General features: G+C 45.9%; 2 protein-coding genes across 3 annotated transcripts; one reads left to right on the top strand and one right to left on the bottom strand.

Moving 5' to 3' along the window:
- Window positions 1-6,763: 6,763 nt before the first annotated feature.
- Window positions 6,764-8,357, top strand: LOC127778953 (uncharacterized). The gene is made up of 2 exons (XM_052305607.1): window positions 6,764-7,597; window positions 7,689-8,357. Exons 1-2 carry the CDS (start codon window positions 6,994-6,996, stop codon window positions 8,081-8,083), a joined length of 999 nt encoding a protein of 332 aa, XP_052161567.1. The 5' UTR covers window positions 6,764-6,993; the 3' UTR covers window positions 8,084-8,357.
- A 771-nt stretch (window positions 8,358-9,128) lies between these two features.
- Window positions 9,129-16,926, bottom strand: LOC127778952 (B3 domain-containing protein Os07g0563300). Of its 2 annotated transcripts, none has more exons than XM_052305606.1 (12): window positions 16,440-16,926; window positions 16,052-16,133; window positions 15,838-15,939; window positions 14,432-15,231; window positions 14,192-14,288; window positions 13,540-13,714; window positions 13,086-13,162; window positions 12,208-12,603; window positions 11,932-11,981; window positions 11,469-11,582; window positions 10,853-10,920; window positions 9,129-10,040 (listed from the first exon to the last, which is right to left on the bottom strand). In XM_052305606.1, the coding sequence occupies exons 1-12, from the start codon at window positions 16,793-16,795 to the stop codon at window positions 9,535-9,537; spliced, it is 2,823 nt and encodes a 940-aa protein (XP_052161566.1). In that variant the 5' UTR covers window positions 16,796-16,926; the 3' UTR covers window positions 9,129-9,534. The 2 variants fall into 2 exon arrangements, with proteins under 2 accessions (XP_052161566.1, XP_052161565.1); XM_052305605.1 differs by having other exon boundaries at window positions 9,129-10,094; window positions 16,440-16,924.
- Window positions 16,927-17,966: the final 1,040 nt, after the last annotated feature.

Genomic DNA, 17,966 nt, shown 5'->3' with positions numbered 1-17,966 from the left:
ATCTAGCTATACTTGCCAAAGCTTGCTTGTTTCCACTAGTGACGAAGCCCAAATTTTCTTGAGGCCAGACAAATCTTAATACGGCTATCATTTTTTGTAAAAAAAAAATAAATCAATCAATCAAAATGTACGATATATATGATGCGTGATTGTGATTGGATCCTCCACTGTTTTCCACCGTCGTCATCATCGATCGTCGTATCATCCTAGCTAGCTTAACTAATTGTTCTTGCAATATAGTGGTAGTAGTACTATTTACTAACCCATTCCAAAATTAATATAAACATTCATACGTGTTTTCTAAAATGAATCTGGAACGGAGTGATGTACTGTTTATACTATGCTGAATTGCTGATCAGCATGCAGCTGCTTGCTCCATCTCACGATTCTGCTGATCTGCTCAGTTTCTAACCTTTCACATGGGCGTTTTGTCCCTAGCGAGCCGGCCATTTCATAATCCCGGAAGTGACAAAACTATTCATGGGCAGGATAGCTGGGTAGGTAGTGTAGGTCGCGTGAAATCTGGAGATGGATTCTCGGATTCTCCTGTCTCTGTTTTTTCCAGTTTCCAAAACAGAGCAGCCGGCACGGTGCCCCCAAGTTTTCTACAAGTGGCGGTGAACCGGTTCTAAAAGAGAGAGAGAGAGAGAGAGAACAAACATACGCAGAATTTTAGAAAATTATCTAACTAATTCAGGTACTATACGTACGGGATTGGGATCATATGCAGTGGCTATAGCCACTGCAACTTAAGCAGTCCTAAGTACACCATTGGATTATAAATCAACGTCCTAGATCTTTCCTTGATACTGTTCATAAATGACCGTACAAAGTTCGTTACTGTAGCAGGTACTGTAGCAATTACTGTTTAAAACAACTGTAGCATTTGTTTCAGCCGTTGATTGCTTTGATCCAATGATGAAAAATGGTTCCAACTGCTAAACTTGCAGTCTCTTCTATCCGATGTAGTTATAGAAGAGACTGCAAGTTTAGAGAAAAAAAATGAGAAATTTTGCCAGAAAAATACTGGGTTATAAATATGGGGAAAGTAACTATATTCTTTTTCAGTTCGTCGTTGCTTCCTATCCTTAGATAATGTTCTTTGTGTGTTAAGCATCAAGCATGAAACTGTTGGTATGGATTTGATGGTCCGAGGTGCCGCCACTAAACCGCACTCACCTTATCCAAATCCGGACCGGTCCTTGTCACCGACCCATATATATGTGCCCATTAATTCTCTTCTCACTAATTGCTCGAGTACACGCATACTGTACGTACCCCCACATCCTCCACCCAGTGCAACCTTGCGCGTGTTGACACGATGGTTCTTTTCCTGTACATACCACCCCTGTACAGTACACAGACGCACATAGAAACAGAAACGCGGTTTCGCGAACAGCGTATATATATACGTTATACGTATGTATATATATGCACTACTGGTCATATATGTGCGGCAGTGCGCCCGATTGCAACACGCGCACAGTCGGTGCAAGCCAACAAACACGGAGAGCTAGCAACGAGACCTCGTTTCACTGTCCGTATATTGATCTCGCTGTCTGAAATCTCGTCGTATATATGCATGTACATGTCTCCCAGCTAGCACGGTGACACGGTCTACTGTGTGTCGAAGCGTTGCTGACCAAACACGTATTCTTGTACTAGTAACAGCTAACTGATCGTGATCAGGGCTTGTTTGGTACGATTCTAACTTCTAAATTTAACTTCAATAGTTAGGTTTTAAGTAGAATTGTAAAACAACCTAAAGCCAACTTAACATCTTTAGTTTATTTTATAGGAACATTTTAGCCAACCTCGTTCCTTTTCTGGGTGGAGATTTCGTAAGAATATTTTAGCTAACTTCACTCTTTTTTTTTTAAAGCTGAAGCCGTTAATTAGTTGGATTCTGGCTCTAGAAGAGAGATAAAACTAAAACTAGAACCGTGTCAAATATGCCCATATTATTGGATTGAACTCTCGATGCAATCACTCTGGCGATGGATGGGAGATGTATCGATCGATCGTCGGCGCTACGTTTGCAGCTGTGGATGAGTGGAAATTTCGTTTGCGACGTCGACGACGCGAGAAACTTACCTGGGTTGGTAGTTGGGCTGGCCGGCGCCTCCGGCCGGAAGCTTCAGATTATGCAGGTGTCGGGCAGCGTTTGGCTCGCCGGCCGGCGATCTAGGCGAGGCCAGGCTGCCAGGAAGTCAGGGCCTCAGAGGGGACATTACGACTGTACGAGGGCGACGAAATTATCAGTGAGATTAAGGATCTAATTAAGCATTGGATAAAAAGATTGATCAGGATTAATTACTTACGTAACATCAATTGGTATGTACCCTTTTTCCATGGTCAATGTGCAGGATATATCTTTGCATGCATGTGAAGCAGATAGAGAAGGATAACATTAACATACATGAACGGCACCTGGCATTAATTTAGCTTTGACCTGCAGCACGAATATATCCATGACAGATGTGTATATATGGCGTCAGTTGCAGGGACGACCCTGACTCCATGTGTTCCTATCCTTCTTCTTATCTTGTCTCCACCGTCGCCTCTCTCCTATGGCCTTCAGCTACGTGCAGTGTGCACCGATGATCCCGTTGCATCAAATGCGTGAGTACGAGTGAGGTTAGGCCCGTTCTTTTCTCCAACAAGAGTTGGATGAATCAGATTTTTGTGTCACGTTTTTTAAATTGCTAAACGGTGTGTTTCATGCGAAAACTTTATATATGAAAGTTGCTCTAAAATATTATATTTTTTTTCAAATTTGTAATAATTAAAATTCAATTAATCATACGTTAATACCACCTCGTTTTGTGTAAAAAAACTTAATTTTCATCTTCATTTTCAGGAGAAAAGAACACCACCTAAGTCATACGTAAGATAGATCTTCTCAGCATCACTGATAATTAATCTGACTCTCTAGTTATATTGACCTTGCAGTTTTGCTCTATTCACTTAACTAACTGATTCTCGTGTCTTATCCACGCAAAAATAAGAGATTGTTTAGGTTAATGTTATTTCAAACTATACTTCTTTTTTTAAGTTGTTAAAGATGTGCATATATTTAAATTTTTTACCAGACTTTGGTAAATATATAAGGAATCCTGCCAGAACTTGGTAGTATTGCTAACTTATCAAATTTTTGGCGGTACTGAAATTTGGTAATGTTTATTTTGACTGTGATTTGAATAGCCCCTGAATCTTAGTATATCTTAATCTGCATCGTGATACATCCAACAATCTATTAGTTGCACTTTAATCTCGATCACCTTCACATGGTTAGTTGAATTTGTCCCCCATGGCCGGTTGCTGATACTCGTACTACTGGACGCACACATGCATGGCAGAAATGACAAGGTGAAGATGAGTATAGTAGGTAAGGCCGCGTGAAATCGGGAGATCGATAGATTCTCGCGTGTGTGGTGGCGCACACTGCACAGCGCATACAGCTGCACGCTCCTCGAAATTTTCTACAAATGGCGGTGAACAAGGATACCAACCTGCACCAACAGCGTGTCTACACGTCGCCTCCAAAAAAAGCCCTCCTGCCAAGTGCCAACCGGCCGACGTACTTGCTCCTAGCCGGGCGGCAGGATCTGATCTGCCGCCCCCTCTCGCAGCAATTTTTAGAGGCCGTACGATCGAGCTGGGTGTACGGCTTTTGGCTAGTGAATTTCAGGGGATTTTTTTAATCATGTAACCGCATATGCACATAATCACCACACACACGTACACCACATTATATTCTTGCATATGCGAGTATGCCTCGTAATACTTCGTACATACTTAAATAAAGAAACAGAAACCAATAAATCTCTACCTCACTAAAATCATAATAAAAATACACAAATTTTATCACACGGAAGACACACATTCAAACATATCACTAGACACACATGTCATACTATATGCCCTCTAATACATACATGCTCAGAGATTTATATGGTTGATGGATGATTGATGCTCGTAACAACGTACATATACATGCTCCGGTCATTTATGCCACCTATTTAATCAACTACTGATTTTGAATCTGAGCATAGTCTATATGTAGATTTAAAAGCAAAAGTTGATCGTTTTAGACCAGATGGCCGGATCAGTACATACTGCTAGTACTTGAACCTTTGAACCTCTCCTTTGGTACACCACCGAGGTTGCGACAAGTAGGCAAGCTAGAGCCTATAGCTAAGCCAATAATATTCGTCGAGAGGACATGAAGAGTTGGAAGTATACTTACAAAAGTTAGGTCTGGTTGAAAAAAATAAAAGTTAGGCTCATTTGCGAGGCGGAGCGCGCGCGCTCGCTCGGCCGAAACGGTCTTGTACTCTGAATCTCCAAATCGTTCGTGCGGCCGTGTTGCACCACATGCACGCCCACGCCTTGGGAGACACGGGAGTTTGCGTACGGGAAGGAAACGTCTCGCGAAGCAACGCGTGGTGGTGGCGCGCCATGATATGCCGCGGCGACATTTCGCCGGCTCGCGAGGCCGCCGTACGACGTCGCAGCCGCGCGCCTCGCGGGCTCGGGGTTGGCAGCTTTGGATGAACCGTCGCTGTCACCGGGATCCGCCGGGTCCAACATGTACACGGGCCGGCCGCTGGCTAGGTAGCAGCTAAGATTAGCTTACCCTGATTAGAAACTACTCTCTTTGTTTCATAATATAATGTATTTAAATTTTTTACTCGTACTGTTTGACCACTCGTCTTATTTAAAAAAATTGTGTAAATATAAAAAAACAAAAAAAGTTATGCTTAAGATACTTTTTGATAATAAAGTAAGTTACAAATAAAATAAATAATAATTTCAAATTTTTTGAATAAGACGAATGGTTGAACAGTACAAACAAAAAGTAAAAATCATTTATATTATGGGACGGAGGAAGTAATATATTATATATTTTATATATACATATGGGACAGAGTCGTCTCGTGGATAGATAGCTCGTTAACGAGGGATTAACACACTATGTTCAATTAAGCTACAGTAAAAAATACTTATGTACTGAGGTTGTGTACTGAGTACTGACTGCCTTGATAAAAGAAGGGATGGTTACAGGCAACGTCGTATGCAGGGAGTAGTTGTTTACCATATTTCGGGGACAGTTCGTCGATCACCGGCTGAGATGTTTGCCTAAGACGGAGACACGATTGCGCGACGTAGGTAGAACGTGACCGATCGGGCCACGTAGTGCGTCGTACATGGACACGCGCGCACGGTGGAAATTAACAATTACGGAGTACTCCGGTAGTACGTAGGAGTACTACACACCCTCGTATGAAATCACCGCGCGCGCGTGCCGTCCACCGCACGTCAGTCAAAACGCTCAACACCTGTGCTGCTACGTGCACCCGTCGTCGAATCGCCCATATTAACCTCGATCGAGATATGCAGTGATCCGTCGCCCATCGCCACCTACTTAACCGATATCCAATAACCACCAAGCTAGGAATTAATTATGAGTCATGTAACTAATGATGCAGAGATTAGTGGTAGTGGCCGGCAATATGCATCCATGAAACCGCTTTTGTTTGTGTGGTGTGCAACTGTGCATGTATAGAAGCTACTAGAGAGACGTGCAGTTGCGTGCTATAATGCTGCCTACTACACTACGAATTAGTGTGTGCTCACGATCGATCTCCCTAGCTATATGACGACCAGGGACCATGCGACTGCGAGCACACGAACATTTGCTACGCGTGTTGTGTGGTTGCCGATGAACAGGCAGGCAGGCCAAAGCTACAGGCTACTGAAAAACACAGAGACTAATCAGATATCCCTCACCTAATTCTTGACCGGCCAGGGCACACGACCAGTTCAACAAAACTGCCGTGTAATTAGGCCAAAGCGCAGTGTGCACACCAGCAGATATATAATACTACTATCGGCAGCACATAGTACTACAAGTCGATTTGCCGTATGCCGTCGCCGGAGCCGCATTACGTGTGGCGGCGTGTGTCGACGTGCGGCCGTACCAGCTGCGGGACGTGGTCGTGTACACGTGCACGCTGCACCCTGCAGGCCTGCACCCTGCTGTGCGTGCCCTTCACATGCACGCTCGTCTCTCGGTCTCGTTCCCGTACACGTCGCGATGTGAAAGAGGGGGAAAAATGCGTATCGATACGTGACCGTGTTGCCGTTTCTTCTTTCTTTTTTTTTTTTCCGTGTGTGTCGTTTCGTTCTTGTTTGTTCGGGTCGCGGCGCGGGAGACGAGCTAACCCAACGGTGATGATGTCAGCTGACGTGGCGCCCCGGAGCGGTCCAGCTCAGCACCAGACAAAAGCCGGAGCGGCGGCGTCCCGAGGCCGGCCTACGTGGCAGGAGGACGTGGGGGCCCACCGTCGCCGCGCGGTTCGCATCCAACGGTTCTTTTTTTGACCGTTTGAGCTTTGCGACGCCGCATGATGCCCCCCCCCCCCCCCCCCTCCTCTCCCATCATTTCTCACACACACATGTACTCCCCCACGTGGCCCGTACTCCCCCACAGCCTTCCAATCCTGGCCGTCCGATCATCTCACGTGGCATCTCGAAGCGGCCGCATTACATTTTTACAATTTTTTAGTGCATTAGCCCCTGCTAATTAGGGATTAAGTCGGGGGGCGCGGTGATTACGACGTGTGTGTGACGTCCACATGTCGCCACCACCGGCCAAACACCGCGCGGTCACTCACACGGACCGCACCGCACCGCACCGCACAGGCTGGCTCTATCTAGACCGTTCCGGTGCGGAAGAAGAAAGCGGTGCACGCTAAGCCACACGGATCTCCCACCGTCCAAGCGCCCGGATCCGACGGCTCACGCGTCTCCCCGAGCGAGCCGTGCCCGCTATAAGTTGGCCGCTGCGCTGCACCCCACCTCGTGACTCGCACGCATATCGCTTTGCTCTGCTTCGCCTTCGCTTCCGCTTCCGATTGCCGTTTCCGCTTTCGCCGCGCGAAGACGTAAAGAAGGAGGCGGCGGCGACGGCGGTGGTGGGGTTGAGGGATGGGGTACGCGCGGACGGTGAAGGCGGCGACGGCGGCGGCGGCGGCGGTGCTGGTGGCGTTCGGGGTGAGGATGGCGGCGCCGGCTGCGGCGGGGTTCGTGGCGGACGAGCTGCCGCGGGCGCAGGCGGCGGCGGCCACGTGGCTGACGCCGCCGTACCTGTACCTCGTCATCAACGCCATCATCCTGTCCATCGCGGCGTCGTCGCGGTTCCAGCCTAACCGCCCGCAGGCCGCCTCCGCCGACGCGTCGTTGGTGCGGCCGGCTCCGGTTCCGGTTCCAGTCCCGGTGGTGGCGGTGCCCGCGCCGGCGGTGACGATGCCGATGGAGGTGCCCGTTGTGCCGGTGCCGCAGGCGATGGCTCCCGAGCCCATTCCCGTGGAGGTGACGGTGCCGGAGGTGGTGAAGACGGCGCCGGAGGCGGAGGAAGCGGAGGAGAACTTCACGATCTCGAGGTCGGCATGGACGCCACGGCGGAGGAGCACCGCCGAGGCGGAGGCAGAGCATGAGGCGTTGCCCCCCTTCGCGGACCTGACGAACTCGAGGGAGAAGCCACTGGTGTCCACTCGATTCGGCCGGAAGCCGGTCAAGGCGAGCCCAGAAGGTAAACAACAAATCAGGAATTCTCCTCTAATCCCGTCTCGGTTCTTTCGCCAATTCGCCATTGATTGAGCTCGCGGGATTGGGTTTTGCAGGGAGCAGCAGGGCGCTGGGGGTGTCGCGGCCGCGGAAGGAGCAGACGCTGGAGAGCACGTGGAAGGCCATCACGGAGGGGCGGGCGCCGCCGCTGGCGCGGCATCTCAAGAAGTCGGACACCTGGGAGACCCGGCCCGGCCGCCGCCAGTCCGGCAGCGGAGGTGGCGAGGACGCGCCACCGCCGGCGACGGCGATGCGGAAGGCGGAGACGTTCAACGAGGCCGCCGGAGGAGGAGGAGGGAAGAAAGTGCGGCGGGAGCCGTCGCTGGGGCAGGACGAGCTGAACCGGAGGGTGGAGGCGTTCATCAACAAGTTCAACATGGAGATGCGGCTGCAGCGGCAGGAGTCGCTCAAGCACTACAACGAAATGATCAGCAGAGGCAGCGTCTACTGACGATGCAGAGCAGCAATAGCAGCAAGCAAGAGCTTGCTTTTTTTGTTTTGTTTTGTAGTTTTGGCCTTTTTTTTCTTCTTTTGGGCTCCCTTTTTTTTTTTTTAATTTCTTCCTTCAACTATCAGTTGTGTAAGAAATGGTTTTGTTCAAGGATGATAGTGATAGTACACAAAAGACAAGACTGTTCATATTAGGGGCGATAGATTAGTGAAGAAAAGAACAACCCAATTTCTATTGGGGTCTTGGGTATTAAATATTAATTAGCCTTTGCTTACTGAGATTGTTCATGGCACATGTTCTGTTCTTCTGTTTTCATGTGTAGCATATGAACCTGTTTCTTAGATGTGCTGCTATAGGTTACACTCGAGGGTGTGTATGTTGTTTCGTGTGCGTCTTACATAAAAGGTGAACTGCCAAGGCTTCACAAATGCACCAAATATTCAATGTATTTGTTTGGTTGTTTACTAGTAGCTTACACAAGGTGGTTGTACATATCACGAGAAGCGTCGGTATCAAAATGTTAACCACAACTTTGACAAAATTAGTTAAGAATATGAGCTTTTAGCATGTCATATGTGGTGGTATTGATAAAAGGTACGGTTAGCCACAACTGTAACAAAGAACCGAGCGTATGTTTAGAGGCCCGGTTTCATTTTGATTATTGACGATTTGACTATAGGAATAAATTTTAAAAATAAACCTAACAAACATCTCAAACAAACTGGTGTAACATGCAGAGAGTAAAGTATTTTGAGATCTTTATTCGAAGTATGTAGTAAACAATTTTTTCAATAATCCGATGAATAAGTTTTAAAAAATAGATTCCAACATAAAATGCAATAAATTGATGTATCCAACAAAAGCCGATGATTCTGTAAGACTGCAGCTAAGAGAAGCAATCCTCAGTCTAGAGCGTGGAGGAAAGAGAGGATGAGATGATATCATATGAACGGAATACACCGACACTATACATATCACGTCAGAATTCCGTGATTTGAGTACGGGTAAACTTTGATGGTAAACATTATCACGTCAGATCACACTATAGATATGAATGCATGCTATAATGCCAAAGGGAAACCACCCCGGTAAGCAACATAGTAAATCCTCTCCTTGCACAGGGATGGATGATCCGGTACATGAAATAAATTTGCCCAGAGGTACATGCTGCCGAAGGGCGCCGCTCTCACGCTACATACAGGGTAAAGCAACGGGCCCTAGGCAAACAGCAACGGGTTTTACTACAACACCGACGCCTGGTTCTATGGTATGATAACATTAAAACTGGATCTCTCCTGCCACAGGATAAACTAGATCTTTGGTATAGAAAGGTAACATCTACAGAGCTACACTACAAATCCGCCCGCCGCATTTCTCCATTGGTATAGACATTATCTTTTTCATCGGTTATCTACCATCGCCAGTATGACTTCCCTTTTGGGCAGGCAGCCCTAGGTTGGGTTGTCCCTGAGGAGTCTCGTCGCATCGGATTTCGGTGACTGCTCGTCTTCCCGCTCAGGCTGACTGTTCAGGTCAATCTGGTTCTTGACAGGAGAGGAGGTCCTCTTGTTGTCAATGGACATGTCTTCAGGACCTTCGCCATTGGTATCTGCTCTCTGGGGAGGAGAGCTAGTACTGGTTGGATGAGCACCAGAGCCAGATTGTGGAACTGGCTCGCTGGATTGACCTGGCTCTCTTTTGCGAGGCACCCCAGAGTCCTTCTCTGACTGCTGGCGCTTCTCACGCCGCATCATGAGCGTCCTGAAACGGCGTCGCACTGTCATACAGACGTTGCAAGTGCACGTCTGTTTGTGCTTTGGTCCCTTTCCGCTGGGTGGTTGTATGCAGACTATGCATGAGCAGCCAGGGCGATGGCGGGGATGCCTTGTGGTTGGCTGGGAAGGGAGAGATTCACCTTCACCAAGAATTGCAAGATTTGCGAGTGTGTCCAGCCCATCTGAAACATCAATATTGTCAGTATCTACCTTCCCTTTGGTCTTTTTTGCAGCACCTGAAATGCAGCAACATGAATTTTAAGTAAATGCTAGAACAGTAATTATAGTAGATCATTTAGTGCAGTTATAGCCTACCACACAGCAAAGAAAATATAGTGGCATTATGCAAACATTGACTACTTTCATACTGGTACCACAGATAGAAAATGTAGCCCCAAAGTAACATTGGGGATGTGTTGGTTCAAGATGGCATTCTCAACACAGTGGATCATGGCAAGTCGTTTTTGTAGTTCGGCCCATTGCCAACTATATCATGTACTAATACTATGATGCTTCATTGTGAATCCAGCCATCAGTAGTGATAGATATCAACCAGCCTTACATGCCTCAGGCTGGATCATGGCAAGTCGTTTTTGTAGTTCGGCCCATTGCCAATGCTTCATTGTGAATCCAGCCATCAGTAGTGATAGATATCAACCAGCCTTACATGCCTCAGGCTGGATCATGGCAAGTCGTTTTTGTAGTTCGGCCCATTGCCAACTATAACATGTACTAATACTATGATGCTTCATTGTGACATCCAGCCATCAGTAGTGATAGATATCAACCAGCCTTACATGCCTCAGGATGTACTTTTGTAGGCTCTGGCATGTAGCACAGTAGCACATAGTTCTATACAGCCAATTGTTCGTAGTGAACCTCTCCAATTTATTATCCTTTTGGAATTCATATTTGGCATGCTATTTAAAAAGAACTACTAGCAGAAATGGAGCTTCTACATCAGCATAGATAAATCACTAGAACATATACATACCAGGTTTGATAGGAATCATTTCGCCAAGCTCCTCCATATTTATCTCTTGGGCAGAATCACAGGAAGACCTAGTGATAAGTAGTGGTGGTTATTAGCTACGTGTGTAAAGTAAATTGAGACTATCCCACCATCCTACCAACCACACGTGAACAGAAAGAAAAAAAAAAGCTATTCTTGTGTTCAAACATGCTAAATTCCACCGTAGATTTAAGAAACAGACAGCTCAAACTTCGTGATTGCAATATTTATAAAGAACTGATGGGTGGAAATAGGGTTAATAGAATTGAAATTCGGTAACAAAAATGAACCATAAGCATAACCCTAAGAGCTATCCTTGAACTTAGGATGCAAGTGGACCAACCCGCGAACCCTATTATAGGCCAAATTAGTGGGTAACCCAGTGGGTTCACTGGTCAACCCACTTGCAGCCCTAGGTGTGGCAAGCTGGGCCATGACACGGGAACCTACGGGTTACCCACTTATTTGACCTATATGTGGGTTCACGGGTCAGCCCACTTGCATCCCTACCTAGAACATTTGTAAATACGTTTTTCTATTGTAGCTAATCATAAATACAGCATACAAAAGGCTGAATGGTTCTAAAATAGCAGGTCACCTTTCAGAATCCCATTTATTGTCAGAGCAGGTCCACTTAGAGGGCAAAAGGGCGTCCACCGGCAGTTTACGCCACTTAGAGCAATCCTCACATTGAGCCCATTGATGATTCTCACTGGTAAAAAATGATGATCATTTGTAAGCAAGTAAAAAAGATGCTACTGTACTTTCCAAAAAGTAAACTGTTGGGAGTCCTACAAATGGAAGTCAAGAGAATTTATATTGTCGTCTCATCATGCACCAATAGGATAATTCTATTCAGATAGACCATTAATGGTTTCAACAATTAAAAGTTTCCAAAACATTGAAAAAAAACACATAAAAAATTAAGGTAGCTAGATAAGTTAAGCATTATGAGAAAAAGTGTTGAGATAAATGTTACTAAAAAGAAAGAACTGGAATGGTCTGTCTGGGTCCTTTTCCACATATATAACAAATGCAGATAGCATAGCTAAGAGCATTACCCTGATTGGTCTGTCACAAAATATGTCCTCCTCCCAAGTATTGGTGGCTCCTGAAAATTATAGGACGTCAATATAGAAGATATGTGTTTAATCTTCTATACCAAGAACACAGTAAAGCAAGTCACAAATGCAAATAAGCTTAAGCATGCTCCAAACTATGTCTCAGATAGTAATTGTCCCATAACATTGAACAGCTGAATAGGGCTCAAGTTTGCAGGCCTGTGCCCACTAGCCAAGATCTGAATGCTAAAAGAAATAATAAAATGCACAGCATACCTCATATTCCTCAAACTCATGGCCATCAACAACAACAATTGAAGGGGCCTTAGGAGGAGGACGAAGTAATTCTTGAGCTTCCTCCCATGTTATCTTCAATTCCATGGATTCCTCACTGTCCATGCGGAACCGTTTGATCTTCGGACCAACAGAAGTTGCCTTTCTCTTGACAGGTAGTGGGGAGGAACTTGAAGTTCCTGGCCCTTCCTTTTGTGGTAATGCACCTTTGTCAATTTTACAGGCAGTGGCTTGTTCCACAGGGCTGGAACTTTTGCTCTCTGTGTTGACTTTAATTGGTCGAGGTACAGCAGCATTAGGACTAGAATCTGGGACAACAACTTTATTATTTGCTTCTGGAGGGGGTGGTACACCATTGGCAGGCTTTGTAGGTTGGTCCTGTCAAATGAACCAAAGGACTTCAACAAACTAGTTACCAGTTCGACAGATCTCATATTCGTTGCAAATAGTTTGCTAGTGTAGAACCAGCATGATATAACACGCTAAAAAATAAGCACTCTCTCCAGGAGTAAGTAACAAAACACTCTAAATTGTGTGATACCTAACATATGATACACCTAAATTTGGTTTTAAAAACACATCATTTTTTTGTGTTCTTGAAGCCCAACATGTGTTGCCATAATTATCTCATTTCATCAGTAGATAGATAAGAACTCCTAGAGTCAAGCAGATCTCAAAATTTGAGAAATAATATAGTATGCAGCAGAAGTAGAACATCTAATAGTGAGCATGTCAGATATGGTCGCCTAGTAAGACTTCTAGAGACAAATATACAAATAGCATGTTTGTTTCAGCTGGAACTAATGAGAGGTACAGTACAACAAATATATTGAAGAACCCAAAGTCCAAAACTTTCTTACCTGTTCTGCAGAAAGATTTGTTGCCTTTCGAAATCCCATGACCAGCTTCCCTTCTGGATCTATTCGGCTAAAGGTTACTGAAAAAATATGGCAACATGAACTAGGATGTCAAAAAAATCATAAGCCAATTTTAAAAGAAACAAAAATGTTTCTCATATGGAGAAAGATAAGCACAATCATGTGTATACTAAAAAGAAGATATAGGAATCACACAGATAGCATTTTTAAGAAATGTAGCACAACTGGAACTGGAATAAGACAGCAAATACAATAAAATCATTAGAACATAACGCATCTAAATGGATTAGACGTGCCCTAATATAAAATGTGCAGAAAAATATTAATGATTTACTACATGCATGCCAAATCTCTATGCGTTAGAAATAGGTTTGCAGCATACCATTAACTCACATTAGCAAACTTATATACTGAGTCTTCTGTAGAAGATATATACCTGTATCGCCTGCTTGTAACTGCATCGATTGAATGCAAGGTGTGACACCCTCCAATACATACATCCTGCTGTTATTATTGGGCCAGAAGCGGAACTGGAACACCCATTCCTTACCAGTAGCATCCTGAACTTTTAAGGGAAGCCCTTCTGCCTGAGAGATGGCAGGGAAGTACGCCTATTCGAAACTTTTTTTTTTGTTAGAAGAGTATTTATGCAATAAAATAAACAAAATTGGAGGTGATCAGCTAAGTATGTAAAATGACTGCACATCCAATTATAATGTAGCATCAACTGATTTCAACCCACTTTTGGTTAAAACAACTAAAATGAAGGCAATAGTTGCTGGTAATTCTAAATAACCCACATTTCTATAGAAGTTCCCATACATCAGATTAGTTTTAAATCACAAGCTTATTCACATATATATAACCAAATCACGAGATTATGTCAAATCTCTGTGCATGACTCGGGATAAGTTGCAAAACCTAGTAAAAGTAAAAGGACAGATTATATAACCATACATCATACATGGGTTATTAGTAAACACTAATAAGGGCAGATTCCATGCATGGCAAGCCTAGCATAATAAACAGTTCAGTAATACAATCTAATAAAAGAAAAGACAGTTTAAAACGATAACTGAATAACTCACCTCAGCACATTTCTTTGGCAACACCAAACGACCAATCCGTCCAGCATCACTAGCACTTAACATTTTCTCAAACAAAGGGGTAATAACAGAATTTGAGCTGTTGGAGGGTTAAGGAAACACTTAAGAACAGGCAAGAGTTTAAACAAAAAAAAACACGTGAAAAAAATGACAGTATTTACTAGTAAATCTATATTATCTAGAGGAAATTGCTGATGAAGATACATAGAATTTTTTGGATACTCTCCAGATAGGTGCTGTAGCTCTTGATCTGTTATTCTAGGCCAATAGCGTGGAAGCAACTGAGATCTCGCCTTTGCATCCATTCTAGGCCTTCCATTGCGCAATTGCGCTTGAAAATCGTTATCAATCACACTATGGGAATAGAATTGTTTCTGCAATGAGGAGGAAGCCATTTGCTGCTGCTGCTGAGTTGGTCCAATTCTGATATGGTCTTTTGGGCCATTTGCTGATGAAAAATTAGGAGACAACCCAGCTGGTACAGCTGATGGATCATCTTTCAAAATGGACGGATGGTGTGAATCAAGCTTGAAGGTAGTAGATACAGAGGAACAAGGATCTGAAGTTACTCCTTTCCTTGCAGTCAAATGGTCATTTTCTCCTGCATGGTGACTATGGTCATGAAGATTTGGATTTGTTCCTTCTCTGTGATAGAGAGTGTAAGCGTACGTCGGATCCAGGGTGGTGTGCTGAGTATGCCCATTGGCATACCTCTCCCTCATAATCTGGTTCATGCCAGCAGGTGTTGTTGATCTGTCATGCATGTCATCAAATTTCTTCTCATGGGCATGAATAAAAGTGCGCCCTGGAAGCAATTTTTCACTGCCACTAGGCCTATCAAACTCAAAAGCTAGGCGCTGCTGCAAGTCAGACTGCATGGTGGACATACTCCACATATTATTCTGCCGCCATTGGCTTGAAAATTGCCCGGCAGGAGGTCTCCAGCTCTTGACAAAATTGTCTTTTCTATCAGCTACATTTTGAGCCATATGCATGGAAGATGACCATATCTGACTTGGTGCCTGACAAACATGAGGATCAAGGTATAATGATAATTAAAAAGTACGAACTACAAGGTATAATGATAATTAAAAAGTACGAACTACAAGGTATAATGATAAGTAAAAAGTACGAACTACTCCCAAAGAAAACAAACCCGGTTGCAAAAGCTGTTGAATTCAAAAAAAAAAAAAAATCCATGCATAGAAGTAGATGAGAAACACCCTTTACATAGTTCACTGAACAGCTTCAAAGTAAATGGCAAGAAAGATATATCAACAGAACATCAGCTACATAATACATCAGACTTTCCCTAATTAATGCTGCCAACCAAGATAGACTGCAATTTAGTTAATGATGGATGTTTCTCAGATTTCCATTTCAATGAAAAAAAAATAGATGCCAGAAGGTGACAATAAGTGGAACACAAGTGATAAAACGAACCATCCAGTACTTATGAAGTTTCTGCCAAGCAATGCATGCAATTTTATCAATCACCAACCAAGGATCAAAATACACATGAAGGGAGCACAATACTACATAAGACACCTATCCCCCATATTATACCGTCAATCCAATTGTTACAGCCAATATTCACGCAACAGTAGCAACAGCCACCACAAACATACCATTGCAGCATGCGACTTGCGAGCACACATGACGCACTCGACCCCTCCGGCGTCGAGGTGAACAAATGCATGGACCGACACAATGCACCCACAGTGCAGCCTCTGCAGGATAAGAACAGAGATACAAGGGAGGGATCAGCCAGGAAGCACAAATCACGAACACCACCACAAGGCTCGAAAGATTAGAGAAACGAGCATGCATGGGGCACCGTACCTTCCCGCAGGATTCGCAGTTCCTCCACCCGGCAACCTCCAAATGGAAAGTCTCGCAAAAGCCCCCATGCTCGAACGAGTGACTGAAACAGAACACACCATGCATGGCATCAGGAGAGCTCTCTCGGAGTCGCACGCGAGTCAAACCACCACGAGGAACCCCAAAGAAATTTTACAGAAAACCCCCGCGTATTCCGCGGAAATTACAACGACGTGGCGATCACTCCACGTAGATCCGGTGGGCGCCATAGGCGAATCCGCCCGCGCGTGGAGGAGGAGGAGAAGAGCCGGCCTCCCCGCACGAATCGAGCACGCGGGGGGGGCGCCGCCGATTGCGCGCGGGAGGGGGAAGGGGGAGGGAGGCGATTAAGGGGGTTACCCGTACGTACTAGCATCGGTCGCAGAGCTCGGCGAAGTCGCCGTTGCGGAGTCGCCATCCGCGGCGGCGCGGGCCGTCGGATTTGGGGTCCTTGCAGTGCGCGTTGAAGCAGATCCTGGGCCGCTGCTGCGGCGGCGCGTGACCGGGGGGCCCCTGCTGCTGCTGCTGCTGCTGCTGATGCTGCGGCGTCGGCGGCGGCGGCCCAACCCCAACCGAGACGACCGCCTGAGGCGGCTGCTGCGGATGCGGCGGCGGTTTCGGCTGGAGCGGGGGCGGCTGCACCGAGATGGGGGCCGCCGCCGCGAGGGATGGGGGCGGGGCGGCCACCGGCGGCCGCGTCGGGGGCGGCTGCGCCGGCGACGACATGGGCCTCGAAACCCTAAGCCCGGCCGCGACGAGTCCCCCCGGGGCGCGCGGCGCCGCGCGGCGAGAGAGGAGAGGAGGGGGGGTTTTGGGGTGTGTGGGAATCGTGGGGGACGGACGGAATAAGACGAGAGAGCCAGAGGGGAAGCGAGACGGAGGAGGAGGCTTTTAAAGCGAGACCCAGAAGAAAAGAAAAAAAAATTGCAGTTGTTGTTGTAGTAGTAGTACTACTATTACTACTCAAACCAGCGCCTCCTCCTGCTACGTGTACACGACACCCCCCCCCCCCCCCCCACACACACACTCTACTACTCTCTCACCCAATTTTATTATTATTCGTAATCTCGCTCATAACTACTCATTTTTATATACTAATCTCTCATCGTTGTACTGTGATTGTCTACGTGATGGACGAATAATCATATTCTTTTTTTTCTGTCCAACTTGGAACGAGAGAGAGATTAATTAGAGATCGATCGATGGATGTGTTTAATTAGGGTCGATCTAAATCTAATCTAACACTAACCATTCTTTTATATCGGCGTGGAGTCAACCGCCGCATGCCTGGCTCCATGCTCTCTCTGCATGCACGTTGCGAGTTCCGAATTCCCGATCGATTCCCCTCTCTCGGCCCTCACCTCCCACCCTGCATGCATGGCCGCCATACACAAAAATTCGATCAATCCAAAACCAAACCAGACCGCGACACTGATCACCACCATGCATGCATGCATGCATCTGAACATCTTGATCGGTGAGCAGCTGCACTGCACCACACAGCACACACGACGACATGTCCTGTGCGTTCGTCCATCGTCCCTAGCCGCCACGGTCACTGACAGAATCATTATGGCGCGTACGTAACGTTGTACTATACTACGTGTGGTCACTCGTCACCGCCGGCCGGTGCATGCACGCGTCGGTGCGCGGCGCGGCGCGGCCGGCGGATGGCTCGCCGCCGACGAGGGGAGGGAGGTGGGTGTGTGGGTGTTTGACAACGGTCCAAAACTATCCGAATCAATATCCTTTTCAGAAACGATACTCGATCGATCGGTAATTAATAATGTTTATCATTTCAACTATACGCTATCAACGTCAATGCGATGTATAAATAAATTAGAGAAAAAAATTTATATATAACTAAAAACAATAATTATAAAAAACGATACACTTT

This window comes from Oryza glaberrima, chromosome 7 (genome assembly GCF_000147395.1).
Source record: "Oryza glaberrima chromosome 7, OglaRS2, whole genome shotgun sequence".
Lineage (NCBI taxonomy): Eukaryota > Viridiplantae > Streptophyta > Magnoliopsida > Poales > Poaceae > Oryza > Oryza glaberrima.
The sequence above is the reverse complement of the archived record's forward strand: the minus strand, read 5'-3'. Positions and strand labels throughout refer to the sequence as shown.